The sequence below is a fragment of the Callorhinus ursinus genome, unplaced genomic scaffold, assembly GCF_003265705.2.
Source record: "Callorhinus ursinus isolate GAN/ISIS: 27379988/994484 unplaced genomic scaffold, GSC_fseal_2.0 scaffold41, whole genome shotgun sequence".
NCBI lineage: Eukaryota > Metazoa > Chordata > Mammalia > Carnivora > Otariidae > Callorhinus > Callorhinus ursinus.
In genome coordinates, this window is record NW_027397103.1 from 2,777,341 (window position 1) to 2,791,465 (window position 14,125).

The window sequence follows — 14,125 nt, forward strand, 5'->3', positions numbered from 1 at the left end:
ATGAGCCACGAAGGTCCCTTCACAATAGACATTGTGGGAAAGACAGATTTCAATCCCCTCTGTGACCCCAGTTCTTTCAGCTTCTTCCCAGTATCAGAAGCAGTTGGTGTCATTCAGAAAAGGCAGAGTGGATTCTCTGTGATGAGAAACACAGGATTGTTCTCAAAGGCTCGGGCAAGTTATGGTGTTGTTTTCCTTTCTTCCCCCCTTTCTTTCTCACTTGTTGTTTTGGCAACTGGTAGGGCCGTGTGTGCCTTGCAGAACATTAGATCAAGCTGGTGGATGGTGACACCATTACTGTTTTATTTTTTTCCCCTTGGGAACAGTAGGTGCTTGCAGTGGTGTTCTCGGCACTGAGAACACATGATTTCTCTTCCCCTGGGAAAAGGTTTCTCTTTCCAGTGCCTTTTTTTTGTGTGTTTTGTTTCCTAGCCAGATCAGAAGAAAGAACGGAGGAGGAAACAGACTTTTTTTTTCACTCTCTCTTTTATGTTGTCTTTTCAAACTACGGACTCTCCATCTGCTTTATTGGTGGGCAGAATCCTCTTGTCTCTGTCTGTTTCCGAACATCAGCCTTGGTCGCACAGACGTCCTTGGTCTTCAGCTTTCTGTCCCTCTGTACATGGCCTTGGAGCTACCTAGATTAATCCTGTACAGATTAAGAGCGAGCAGTGTTCTGAAAATTGGTGCATTGACGACGATAAAGTTGTCCCCAGGTAACATCTACACATTGTAAGATCTGGGGACAGGTCTTTTTTCTCTCATTTGGAGTCTACTTCCACTGAGGATATATACCTCTTTTTGGTTGCTGATTTTAAAAATGAGTTCTTAGGTCAAGTCCGCTGGTTACTTGCCATGGGATGGTCAGGTTTGGCTTCTTACCCTCATCCTGGCTCATAAGCAGACTTCCAGGCCCTCTCTTTGCCCCAGAGTTTTCTTGGCCTCTTCACCACTTCTCCCGCTTTTCCCAAGAGCCCCTGGTTAGTCTTCCCTGCTCAGCTTTGCTACTCAGGACACTAACTTCTTTTGTTTCTCGTAGGTGTTGGACAACCAGATAAAGAAAGACCTGGCCGATAAAGAGACTCTGGAGAATCTGATGCAGAGACATGAAGAGGAGGCCCACGAGAAGGGCAAAATTCTCAGCGAGCAGAAGGCGGTAGGTATAAGGGATCACAATGCCAGTGTTCCAAGGAGGGTTTGTGAACCGTGCCCGGAATCACACGCCCAAGGAGAGTCCATTCCAGCCGATGAATTGTTCTTCCTGTTTAATCCTGTGGAGTTTGTTGCCTGCCTACAGCAAACTCTCTGCAACTCCTTCATCCTCTAAAAGCAGTGGGGGTGGGGGCTCAGGGTGGCCAATTTTGCCTTTTATGCACCTCTTTGAGGACTCCTGCTGGTCTGCCATCAACATGGCCCTTCACAACGCCACCGGACAAAATGGCCAGTGGCCCTATGTCCTCCTTACGGGCCTCCCTTCTCTGCCCTCACTTCTTGCCTTTCTGACCCACATACGGGTTTCAGAAACTTTCTGCTTATAAGGTTCACCTGTGGTGCTTGTTCATCCACCCATGGCCTCAGACCCCACGGGGACTCTGTACCTCAGAATCTCTAAGGGAGGGTCCTAGGAAATATATTTTTTTAATCAACACCTTCCCCTGCCGCTGCCTCCCCGATTCTTACGATTTATTAGGTTGGGAGAACTTTGATGTAGAGAATCTAGGACGGTAGTGAAATGACAGCCCCATGAATGATGAGAAACACGAGTTCGCAGATTCAAGTTAGAGGCTCCGGCAGGCCCAGGCCACATGCGGATGACACAGGTTTAATGAGGCCTGCTTACTCACAGAATGTTGGGTTCCTAAGTTGGTCCTTCCGTGTGGTTAGGGGACATGTAATCTCTGAGAAAACCACCGAGTGCCATTGTCTGGGCAGTAAGACCTGTGACCCTGAGGGTACAGAGCAGTTGGCTCCCCTGTTACCTCTGGTCAGATAGCCTGCATTTCAAGGGGAGTCTTTGACCCCGGCCCGACGGCCCACATTACTCTCACGCTGGTAGAACTGTCCGTGTGTGAGGTTTCAGAGGCCCTGCTTGTGTTTCAGATGATCAATGCTATGGATTCCAAGATCAGATCCCTGGAACAGAGGATTGTGGAACTCTCAGAAGCCAACAAACTTGCGGCAAACAGCAGTCTTTTTACCCAGAGGAACATGTAAGTATTCACATTCCACCTGCGTGCATGATTACACATTGGTCTTCTCTCCTGGGGCAGAAACTTTGTTCTTCTGTCTGATGAAGCCGGAGCAGATTTAATTACTTTTGCAGTTTGTTCCAGGCCCTGTCCTACCTGTGTAATTTTGCCCTCCCTTAAGTGGTCTCATTCTGCCATGCCCTTTCTTTGGAGCTGGGTTTTAAAGGCTTCAAATTGCCATCAGATGACAGAGGGCTTTGCTCTCACTAATGAGGGCTATTTATAGTTAGCTTTTGGACAGCTGCAGGCCTTGTTCCCCAGACGTGCCTCCTGTGATTAGCCAGAGGCGATCTTGTGGGGGCCTCGTTGGGCCGTCAGTCCTGCTGTTGTTGTTAGGCCCAGGGGCATGAGGTTTGCAAGGACCCCCTGTGTTCTAGGAGCGCTTGGATCTCAATCTTCTCCCCCGAAGAATGACCACCCCGGAACCCCCCTCCCTCCCCTTAGGTACCTCTCCTCAGAGATCTTCTAAAACATTCCCGTTTCCACTTAAACCAGCTCAGTAGGCCGCTTTTTGGTCTTTGAGTCATTCCAGTTTCTGATGCTTGTGAGCAGTCTGGTGGGGAGGCGAGCAAGGTCTATGGAGAAGTGGAGGGAACAGCATTCCTTCCCCTCATTGCTCTTTCTTCCCCAGGGCCTGCCTCCGGGAGTGGGTGGGGCACTCCTGTTTGTTCTCTGCAGAGGCCCCTTTCTGCCCTTGGACAGACTAAAACAAAAACAAAAACAAAAAAAGGGTCTACCTTAGGAGGGAAATGTTAGTGTCTCTTGCATTCCCCTTGACCTTCCTGAATCCCATAGACAAGGGCCTCTGAACGGTGAGGACCGAACTCGTCCCAGGTCCCCATGCTGGGATCAGGCACACGAGGCCGGGTCAAGACAGAGCCAGCCTGGGAATGAGCGTGCCCACTTACCAAGACGCACCTCTCACTCTGTTTCTGTCTGGCCTGCTGAGGGAACGTGCTCACCTCTGACGAGACTGTGATTTCGCTTGGCTCCCCCGACCACCCCCACCAGGAAGGCCCAGGAAGAGATGATTTCTGAGCTCAGGCAACAGAAGTTCTACCTGGAGACACAGGCGGGGAAGCTGGAGGCCCAGAACCGGAAGCTGGAGGAACAGCTGGAGAAAATCAGCCACCAAGACCACAGTGACAAGAACCGGCTGCTGGAGCTGGAGACAAGGTTGAGGGAGGTGAGCGTGAGGGGCCTTCTCCCAGGAGGATTCGCTGGGGCTCGGGAGCCCCTGACACCTTCCAGGTGTCAAGCATCAGTTAGCATATACCCAAGAGGCACCGTGCATGGTGGTGAAGAGTGCAGAGCGGGCCACCTTGATCAGGGCTAGGATTCCACTTCCATTTCTTGTGAGTTCTGTGACCTTCGGCAGCCCACTTTCTCTCTGTGCTTCCGTTTCCTCATTGGTCAAATGGCCATGACAGTGGCTCTCCCTCCCAGGGTCAAGTGAGGATTATGTACATAGGTGCATTGTCAAACTGGGGGGCAGAGTGATTCCTCCGCCATCCTGCTTTAGCGAGGGTCACCTGCCTGAGTCCACGCTCGGAATTTAGCGCCCGGGGCCATCACGTGGCCTGCTCAGGGCAGTGGCTCGGGGTCTCCAGGTGCTGGTGGGAGAGGAAAAGACAAATCTCAATTTTAGTGGAAGGTGGTTCTCTTCAGAGACAGGGAAGCTGGGAAGGGCAGCCAAGTTTTGGGGAGGAAAATGCAGCACATTCGGTCGCAGACCTGTTGAGGCTGATTGAGGCTGTGATGGCGCGTGTACTCACTATATTCGTTAAATGCCTGCCATGTGCCAGGCAGCAGCCTGGCTCTGCAGTGGTGATAAGACCCAATCCCTGATGCTGGGGGCTGTCACCTAGCCGGCAGGGTTAGCTGGTTGGACAGAGGAGTTCAGGAGAGTGGTCGCTGGAAGCGCGACATCCCGGCTGGGCGAGAAGACAGTGCCTGGAGCCTAGTGGGTAGGTGCTCAGGTATTTGTGATGGAATTCTTCAACGAGCACACGGTCTCTCTTAAAGGAAAAGACTGTGAAGCAGACAGAGGTCCGAAGACTAAACTTGGGGATACCCGTGGTTCTTGTACTGGAGTGTAAAAATGAAGCCAGTCCTCCAAAGGGATAGGGGGGAAAAAACATTGTCTTATGTTTTTCAGGGGTGGTCTAGGTGTAGTCCCCTCTGTTAGGATCATCTGGTGTGTCTGTTGAAATGCAGATTCCTGGGCCTCTTCCTCAGCGTTTTTGAATGAAATAGGATATGGGTGGAAGAGGGGAGCAGGGATCTTCATTCTGAACAGTCTTAGGGCAATTCTCATACTCCCACAGCAGTGGTTCTGTTTTGGGTTGTCCAAAAGCCTCAGGTGGTGGTTTCAGTTTTATTATCCAGGCTATATTTTTACTGTTCGGTAAGTTTAACAACATTTCCCTGTAGTGTCAGCCTTGAGTGTGAGTGTAAATAACTCTGATTTCTTTGAGCGTGGGAACACTGAGTAGCCGTTTTGCCTTCCCTTCCCACAAATGTCTCTCTTAGCTCGGCACCTGCCCTGCATCTGTCGCTCATCTGGGCAATTAAAATGCCCCAGGGGGAGCCAGTTGCTTTTTTTTTTTTCTTTCTTAAATCGGTACAGCTTGCCCACCAAGGAAGGTGGGAGAAAGAATGCTGGCAAGAGGCTCAGGGCTGTCATACTCCCTGGGAGTTCTGGAGCTTAGCTTTAAATATAACAAGGCGGGTCCACTTTTGGTTTGCTGCCTGCAGCTATCGAGATTGGGGGCCGAGGCCTCTCAGCCTCCGGTTTGATCCACCTTCAAGGCTTCCCTCACCCTGCGCGTGCAGTGTGAGCTCTTTCCTAGCCTAGCGTGTGCAGTTGCGATGGTGCGGGGCCTTGGAGTCTTCCTGTCATTGCACAGCATCCTGCTCACCCAGCCCCGCACGGCTCAGTCACCCGCCTCCCCTGGTTCTGCCAAGTGGCCTCAGGGGAGCTTTTCGGCTGGCTGGTGGAGTCGCAACCTGCTCTGACCTGGGCATTTTAATAAGACAAACAGCAAGTCGTGGACTCTGGAGCCAGACTTCCTGGGTTCGAAGCCAGCCCTGCCATTGTGGAGCTGGGTGACATTGGCTCAGTTGCGTGCTCTGCCAGTGCCACGGCTGTGTGTACGAAGAAGGCGACAGTAACGCCTCCCTCTGGGCTGTTATGAAGGTGGGAGGAGCGCCACTGTTGCTCGCGGGAGAATGTAGTCGTGGCTGCAGCTGCCACTGACTGGCTAAGGGCTCCCAGGTCTAGATTGCCAGCCCAGACCTTTCTCGGGAGCCTCTGACCCATTCCCAGTAGACATTAGATACCTCCACCTGCATGTCTCCCTTTGCTGCTCAAGTTCACCACGTCAGCATGGATTTCTTTCTTTTTTTTTTTTTAAGATTTTATTTATTTATTTATTTGACAGAAAGGGACACAGCGACAGAGGGAACACAAGCAGGGGGAGTGGAAGAGGGAGAAGTAGGCCCCCCGCGGAGAAGGGAGCGCGATGCGGGACTTGATCCCAAGACCCTTGGATCATGAACTGAGCCGAGCTTAACGACTGAGCCACCCAGGCGCCCCAGCATGGAATTTCTTATCTTTTCCCATAGACTGGCTCTTCCTCTTGTGTTCCCTGGCGTAGCAAAGGTCTCCCCTTGCGCAGTTCACCTGGCCAGAAGCTCAGGCGTCACCTTCTGTCCTTTGTCTCTTGCCCCACCTCAAATTAACCACCAAATCCTGTTGGTTCTCTAGGCTTAATCTTTTCTAAGTCTTTGTTCTCTTCACCCTTACAGCTTTTGGGACTTGGGTGTCACCTTTCCCAGGGACCCTTCTCTGACCCTCCTAAGCTGGATGTCCCCACAGCCTTGTGTGTTTAGGTCATCACGTTGTGTACCTGTTGGCAGCACCTGTTAGACAGTGAGCTTCCTGAGGGCAGCAAGTACCTCTTATTTACTTGACATCCGCAATGACTGGCACAGAGTCTGGTCGCTAGGACAATCCTTGTCAGTGTTGGTTAGGTCAATAGATAGGCCATGGGTCTCCCTCATCTCCATGCCTTTGGATGTCTTGGTTCCTCTGCTTGGAATTTTCTTTCCTATTTGCTGGTTTGGCTCCTATGAATTTTTAAATAAACATATGCAGAGTTACCACCTTTACCCTCCACTGTGTTCCCACTACATCCCCACATATTCTGACCATTACACTTGACCACATACATGGTTGGTTTTCACTTCTCCTCCACTTCAAGTGCAGAAACTGTCTTTCATCTTCATATTCCTTTTTATATGGAAGTTGCTGAGTACATTTTTCTTGAATGGATGAAACATTGAGTAGATAGAAGGATAGATGGGAAGAATGATTCCTTCATAATGTGACATTAATGTGGGTTACCTAATTAGAACAAATCAGAGGAGTATGGATGTATGTATGTATTTAAAGACTTATTTGAGAGAGAGAGAGAGAGAGAGAGAGAGAGCACGCAAGGGGAGGGGCAGAAGATGAGAATCTTCAAGCAGACTCCCCATTGAGCCTGACCTGGGGCTGGATCCCATGACCCATGAGATCATGCCCTGAGCCGAAACTAAGAGTCGGATGCTTAACCGACTGAGCCGCCCGGGCGCCCCAGAGCAGGAACATTTAAAGTAAAAAGAATTCAGTTCTGTGGTTCCATTTTTATCCCAATTGTAAAGAGGTCCCTGTTACCAATATGATGTTATTTATAGCCAGGCTCTCCGCCGAGCTTACTTTTAAATGCTTTTCTAATAAAAGTAATTGTCATAGTTTGCACTCGAGATTTTTGTGTGGTTTTTCTTTTGAAGCCTCCCCAGGCCTTTGAGTGTTTGTAAGTAAGGGTTGGTTTGTACAGACATTCTCTTCCACGGTCTTGTTCCTGGTCATTTCTGAGACTCCTGAAGTTAGACCTGTGTTATAGCGGCTCTGTTTTCTCCTTCGCAGTTAGTTGAGCGCTGGGAAATTTGACTCCATGACCACATTTAAGATGCAGGTTGAGCGTCAGGTTGTGTCTCAGCTAGTCAGGCTCAGCTTGTTAGACTAGTGAGTTGCATTCTCTCTAGCTGGGGTCAACTGAGCATTTGTGTGTCTCTCTCTGCCCGTCTCAGGTCAGCCTAGAGCACGAGGAGCAGAAACTGGAGCTAAAGCGCCAGCTCACGGAGCTACAGCTCTCGCTGCAGGAGCGCGAGTCCCAGCTGACGGCCCTGCAGGCTGCCCGGGCAGCCCTGGAGAGCCAGCTGCGCCAGGCCAAGACTGAACTGGAAGAGACCACAGCGGAGGCAGAAGAGGAGATCCAGGCACTCACGGTAGGTCTACGGACAGGTACCTTCAGGCTGCTCCAGGCCTCAGCCGGGAGGAGTGTGGCACTGAGGAGATTTGCTCACTCGGAGAAATCCCAACAGAGGAAAAAACGATCCCTAGAGATATTTAATGGCCAGAAAACTGGCTTAGGTGAGAATTCTCCTTCCTGAGAATTAGTGTCAACATCTGACCTTTCCTTAGTATCTTGAAACAGTCCTTCCTTCCTTTATGTATCTTCCCTCTTTTAAAAATAATCATCATTAAATTTAAAATTTTAGTTTGAGCTGAAGGCCATTTACTTGAATCTTCTACTTAGTTTTCAGTGATCATTAAAAAAATAATAGTCTTATATTTTATAGTAGTCTTCCTACCATATTTCTATTTTTGTATTGGTTAACCTTCATTTGCAGGTTTGTTTGTTTTAAGCTGTAAATTCTCCTCAAGTCTTATGTATGCATCTAGTATGTTCTGGATGGAAAAGTTGTTCTGAATGAGAGATTCATTTCTCTCAGAGGAACCTGGCTTCTCTGCTCTTTCGGAGACAACAGTTTACCCAACTGAAGAGTGTTCTCAGGAAGTAGAACTTGGGGTGGGGGGCGGTAGGTGAGGGTGTCACTGGATTTAGACCTTGGTTCTTTCTGGAAGTCTAAAAATATGACTTTTTCAGTTTCCCATAGTTGATCCTTCTCACAGGGACTGACCCAGGCTAACAAAACTGACAAGAATCTTACGTATAAAATGACAGCTCATCTACTTAACAGTGGAAAATACAACCACCAAGTTGACTGGGATACTCTGGGTGGCTCATCTTCCCATTTTTTTCTCCTTCAGAGAAGTCTCCTTAAAAACCTCATTTCTTTTGGAAGGCTGCTTAGTGGACCTGGTCTTGGCCCAGAAAGCCAAATGAGTTTAATGGCTAGCATCAGCCAAGCAAATCCATTGCTGATAGTAACATAGTGTACTTGCCAAGTGGACAGGCATAGTCATGCATGCTGGTCAGGGTACCTTCTTCCGTGGGCAGGGCACACTGCAGCTGATTGGGTTTCGTGTTTTCTAAAATAAGGTACTTAGGTGGGTACCTTAGTCACTCTGATTCATCTTGGATGCGGTCCTCCTTTCCATCACTGAGCATCTCTAAGCATGTAGAGTGGGGTTAGTTCTACAGATGGCCATGCACATTCGTTGCTTATGATTTAATCCTGTTCAAAAGTAGTGTGTGTGTGTGTGTGTGTGTGTGTATTTTTTAAGATTTTATTTATTTATTTGACAGAGAGAGACACAGCGAGAGAGGGAACACAAGCAGGGGGAGTGGGAGAGGGAGAAGCAGGCTCTCCGCTGAGCAGGGAGCCCGACGCGGGGCTCAATCCCAGGACCCTGGGATCATGACCTGAGCCGAAGGCAGCCGCTTAACTGACTGAGCCACCCAGGCGCCTATATATATATATATATATATATGTTTTTGTTTTTTGTTTTTTTAAAACAATCTTCTTAGAAGCTACCTTCCATTGTTGGTTTTGGGAAGCCCATTATCTGAACCAGATTGGAACATGATCTGACAGTGCCAGGGTCCTTATGGACTAGTCTAGGACATGGAGGCTTCCAGGATTCTGGGAATACAGAGTAACTCCTATTAGGAAGGTGAAGGTGCAGGTGCATCTCAGATTTTGCAGGACTCATGCCAAGGTCAGATATTGATTGCAACCTTAATTTCTCAGTGAGAACACTCCCTGTGTGCTATGCCATGTGCCCCTTATACTTGGTTTGGAAAAGAAACAGTCACGATCTCTCTTTATTTATCCTCTGCCTTGCATCTTTCCAAACTGCTCTGAATCCATTTTGAAACAAAACAGTATAACAAGATAAAATAAGAAAGAAAAGGCCAAGAGAAAATAAGTCTATAGAAGAAAAATATGGAGGTAGGAATGAAATGAATATAAAAGAATGCATGCCAAGAAGTCTTATGTGCTTTCTCGAATTGGGTGGATGGGGAGAGAGACAGCCAGATAGCATTTCTTAGCTGCTAAAGGAGGCATCTAAAAATCCAGCCACTATTATATTGAATGCGTTGTGTATTAATATCTTCCCCACGCTGTCCAAACCACCCACGCTCTGAAAGAAGGACAAGGAGACATCAGTAATCTAATCCATACTTAATGAGTTCTTGCTCTGTGCCTAGTGCTGTGTCTTTAGCCTTTTCTTCCCAGGGGATTGGCCTGTAATCCCTCAAATCCTTTTACTTTGGAGCCGAGAAGGACACATTGATCTCACTGCTCTGTTGGAGTTGGGAGGGAGGGTGGTAGCCATGCATCTTGTCCTGCTCATTCAGAAGGAGGATATAAAATAGAGCATGTGTCACTGCTGTTTATCTGTGGGGAAATTAGTCTTTAAGTCCTGTCTTGCTGCTGGTTAGAATGTGCTGTGTCTAATGGCTGCTGGAAGCCTTCACAGCAGCAAGTCACGACTTAGTCAGATGAGGTCACTGCCTCAGAGCATCTTCTTATGAAAAAATAAAGAAACAAACCTCCCTAAGTCTAGAAACCAGGGCTCTACCACTCTTGCAGATGAAGATGCCTTGGAAAATAGGGCTTTTTCAAAGTGATGGCAGGAAAACAAACAAACAAACAAACAAACCCTCAGAGCTGTTTGTAGCCTGTCCTGCAAGAATGCAAATCCCGTATCAACTTGCCTCGGTCCAGTTTTGAGGCCGTGAGTTTTCCTCTCCTCCTCCCTTCGATTATGTCCCATAAACCTGGTTATGGACCGCATGCAGCTGTTGCCTGAATGGCTTTGTTGAATTTGTGCTGAAGACTGTATTTTCCGAGAGGAAGAGGAAGTGGCCACGGGTGTGTTACCCTGACTCTGTCTCATTGTTCAGGCCCCAGGGCAGGCCCCATGTAAGCGTCCGCCAGATTAAATCAGCTGGATCTGAAATCTCTGAGGAGGTTTGCGAGCTTCATAGCAGGCTGATTTATCAATAAAAGGGAATGAATAGTCAAATGGGCTATTACTGCTTAATTTTAAGAGGCTGCCGTCTCTGAGCCCGGGGAGGGAGCAGTTACTCTGGCCTCTGCCCCTGGAGCAGATTAGGTGGAGCGCAGCTCAGTCAATGGTCTCCATTGAAGAAGTGTGGCGGGGTCCTCTGGGAAGCCACTGGTTGGTCTCCTTGATGTTTTCTTGCTACCCACTCTCCTCCGTTGTGTTCACATGGAGATTCACGGGCCATCAAAAGCTGAGAATGAATTAAGGTGGAGGCCAGTCAGGAGAGTCGTATTGAAACAAAAAGCCAGGCTTTTAAGGTGCTTCCATGCTTCTTGGCGGAAGAAAGGATTTTCTACCCGGACTTGATATTGAAGACTCCATCCCTTTATCTAAGGAAGAGAATTTGAGTCTGCACACTGTAGAGCAGACAGAAGCATGATATGATACATCACTCTGAATGGGGGCCACAGGGTGGGGGCCTGACGTAGGCTCTGTGTACAGCAGCATGACCCCACGACACACTCTTCGTGTCCAGGTCCCTGTCATCATGCTCTTTTACTGATTTGGTTAAATGACTAATGTTGAATAATCAAGAGTCTAAAGCTAGAGACACTAACGAAAGGCACCCTCCCAGCATGGTGTGGCCATGGGTTCCCAATGTCATCCTCTTTGATTTGTTAAAATCATGAGTCAATGCATACTCTCATTTGTTTTACATAAATATCAATCTGTGTATTTAATTAAGCAAGCCATTGGCATGATAAGCAAGATCTAAAATTAGAGCACATGAGGTGACAGTCTTGCTTGGTGCCCGCATTCACAGGGAAAGGGATGGATGTGTGGAAGCCTGATTGTTCTAGAATCCTGTCCATGGATCTCAGAAGATGGTCAGACGTCTAAACATTAGTTTCCTTTCTCGAGTTCTGCAGGTACTTCTCTCTCATCAAGACTGCATTATATAATTCTCTTTTCTTCCTCTTGTAACTCTCTTTAACATTAATGAAGACATAAGTATTCCCCAAAAAGAGTGCCTTTCCAGTCTTCAGGCTGCAGCCTGTGCATTCTCCCTGATTGCCACCCAACCCCTAGGTCAGCAGTTCTCAAAGTGGGATTGGTGGATCCCTAAGGGGGTTCCCCAAATTCAGATTATTTTCATAATAATGCTAAGATGTCATTTGGCATTTTTCATTGTGTTAGCGTTTGCACTGATGGTGCAAGAGCAGTGTTATTTTAAAAGAAATAAAGAGTAAATATTTGGGAAAAAATCTCCATTTTAATTTCTAAAGTGGTAAATATAGATAAATGTAATCCACATAAACAAAAGCTCTTCAGGGTCCTTTGAAGGGTGTAAATATTTATTCTCTGTAGCACCTGATACCTAGTGAACACTCAAAAATTTCATTGAGAGGATCTAAACACTGTCTTACGTATTTTACTATCTTTATATAAACTATTGTGTGACCTTTTGGTTTTTTGTGCACTTGTTTTACAAGTTATTTCAAAGAAACATAAAACATGTTTCTTGACATTTTCTTGCTCAGATCAGTTCAGTAATTGTTAAATGCTTATAGAATCTCCAGCAGTCATAACAGGATCCGTTCTATGTTTTGTGTTTATAACTCAGTCAATAATAAATCAAAAGCCATAATGATGGTACTCCATTACATTTTAACTTCAAAGAGGATTGCCATTTGGTTTCAGTGGTAGTGCGATGTTCCTACTTTGGATAAATGGCATTCATTACCCCATTATATCAGTAAATCTCTCGGATTATTGCTGGGCATAGAGCAGATTGATTTTGGGGGAAAAGTAAGAGACTGGTAAGTTAGTCCATCAAAATATGGGCTAATGATGTGGGGAGTTGATTCTCAATGATAACTTTTTATTCATGAATCTGTGAGTCTATTTTGCAACTTTTTTTTTTTAAGCCATTTTCCCAGTGCTCATCATGCTTTTGTGTGGATTTATATTTCTGGTTGTCACCTTCCTTCTGCCTGAAGGACTTCCTTTACAATTTCTTACAGTGCAGGTGGCAAATTCCTTCAACTTTTGTATATCTGAAAAAGTCTTTTATTTCACCTTCATTTCTGAAGGATATTTTTGCTGGGTATAGAATGTCAAAGGTTTGGGGTTTTTTGTTGTTTTTCTATTCAGTGCTTTAAAGATGTTGTTCTACTGTCTTCTAACGTGCTTCACCCCCTCACCTCCCCTTTTCCCACCCACCCTCTGGTGAGGAATCTTTTTGTTTTTCTATATGTAACTTGTCTTTTTTCTCTGGCTTTAAGCTTTTTCTCTTTATTACTGGTTTTAAGCAGTTTGATGAAGATGTGATTTAGCTTAATTTTCTTTGTGTTTCTTGTGCTTGGGGTTCCTTGAACTTTTTGCATCTGTGGGTTTATGGTTTTTATCAACTTTGAAAAATCTGTGGCCATTATTTCTTCAACTGTTTTTTCTGTCTGACCCCTACCCTCCTCCAGGGACACCAAGTACATGCATATTAGGCAGTGCAAAGTTGTCTCACAGCGCACTGATACTTTGTTCATTTTTTAAAGTCTTTGTGTGGGGGCGCCTGGGTGGCTCAGTCGTTAAGCGTCTGCCTTCAGCTCAGGTCATGATCTCGGGGTCCTGGGATCGAGCCCCGCATCGGGCTCCCTGCTCGGCGGGAAGCCTGCTTCTCCCTCTCCCGCTCCCCCTGCTTGTGTTCCCTCTCTTGCTGTGTCTCTCTCTCTCTGTCAAAGAAATAAATAAAATCTTTAAAAAAAATAAATAAAGTCTTTGTGTGTTTCATTTTGGGTAGTTTCTAGTGCTTTGTCTTCAAGCTCACTAATCTTTTTTTCTGCAGCGTCTATCTGCTGTTATAAATTTAGAATATTTATGGCAAAATAGATGTATTAGAGAATACATCACAGCTCTAAAATTTTTGACTTAGTTGTCTCATAGACCTGACAGACTATTTTTTTTTTTTTTTTTTTTTTAAGAGCAGGGCTGCATTTGCCTCTGCCTCAAATTAGATTCTTCTTTGGACTTTCATAGCTGAGCTCTGGTACCACAATCTACCCTGTTTCTCAAGTCAAAGGTCTGTGAGGGCATCCTTTCCCTTCTTTTCCCAGTGTCTGTCTGCAAGTCTTATTACCTGTGCTTCCAAAAGAGATCTCACTGCCATCCGCTTCTCTCTGTCTTTTGCCTCCGTCCTACTTGAAGCCACCGTCAGCTCCTCCTTGAATGACAGCAACAACCTCCTCAGTAGCTTCCCTGCTCATATCTACCTTTGTCCTGTTTTGATCTGTTCTTGTTACAGCATCCACAAAGTGACAATTGGATCATTTCACTCTACTTCTTAAAATCTCCATTGGCTTCCAACTAATGGTATTTTGAATGAAACCCAAACTCCATTCTGGATCTTTGAGATTCTTGGTCCCTGCCTGCCTCTCTACCATCATCTTGGGCGACTTTTTCCTTCTCTTGCTGTGCTTTAGCCAAAAATTGTTTGACCACTACCCACCAAAAATACATTTACTTTACAGTCTAATACAAGGGAGCGTATATACATATATATATATATATATAT

The 14,125-nt window shown here is 46.5% G+C and overlaps 1 protein-coding gene across 9 annotated transcripts in view; it reads left to right on the top strand.

Moving 5' to 3' along the window:
• Positions 1–14,125, top strand: part of CIT (citron rho-interacting serine/threonine kinase) — a 161,283-nt gene that overhangs the window by 97,082 nt on the left and 50,076 nt on the right. For all 9 annotated transcript variants that reach the window (XM_073881028.1, XM_073881030.1, XM_025889434.2 and 6 more), the window contains 4 exons: positions 1,040–1,156; positions 2,101–2,210; positions 3,261–3,435; positions 7,386–7,583. In XM_073881028.1, coding sequence (XP_073737129.1) covers positions 1,040–1,156; positions 2,101–2,210; positions 3,261–3,435; positions 7,386–7,583 — 600 coding nt within the window. The remainder of the gene's footprint in view (positions 1–1,039; positions 1,157–2,100; positions 2,211–3,260; positions 3,436–7,385; positions 7,584–14,125) is intronic.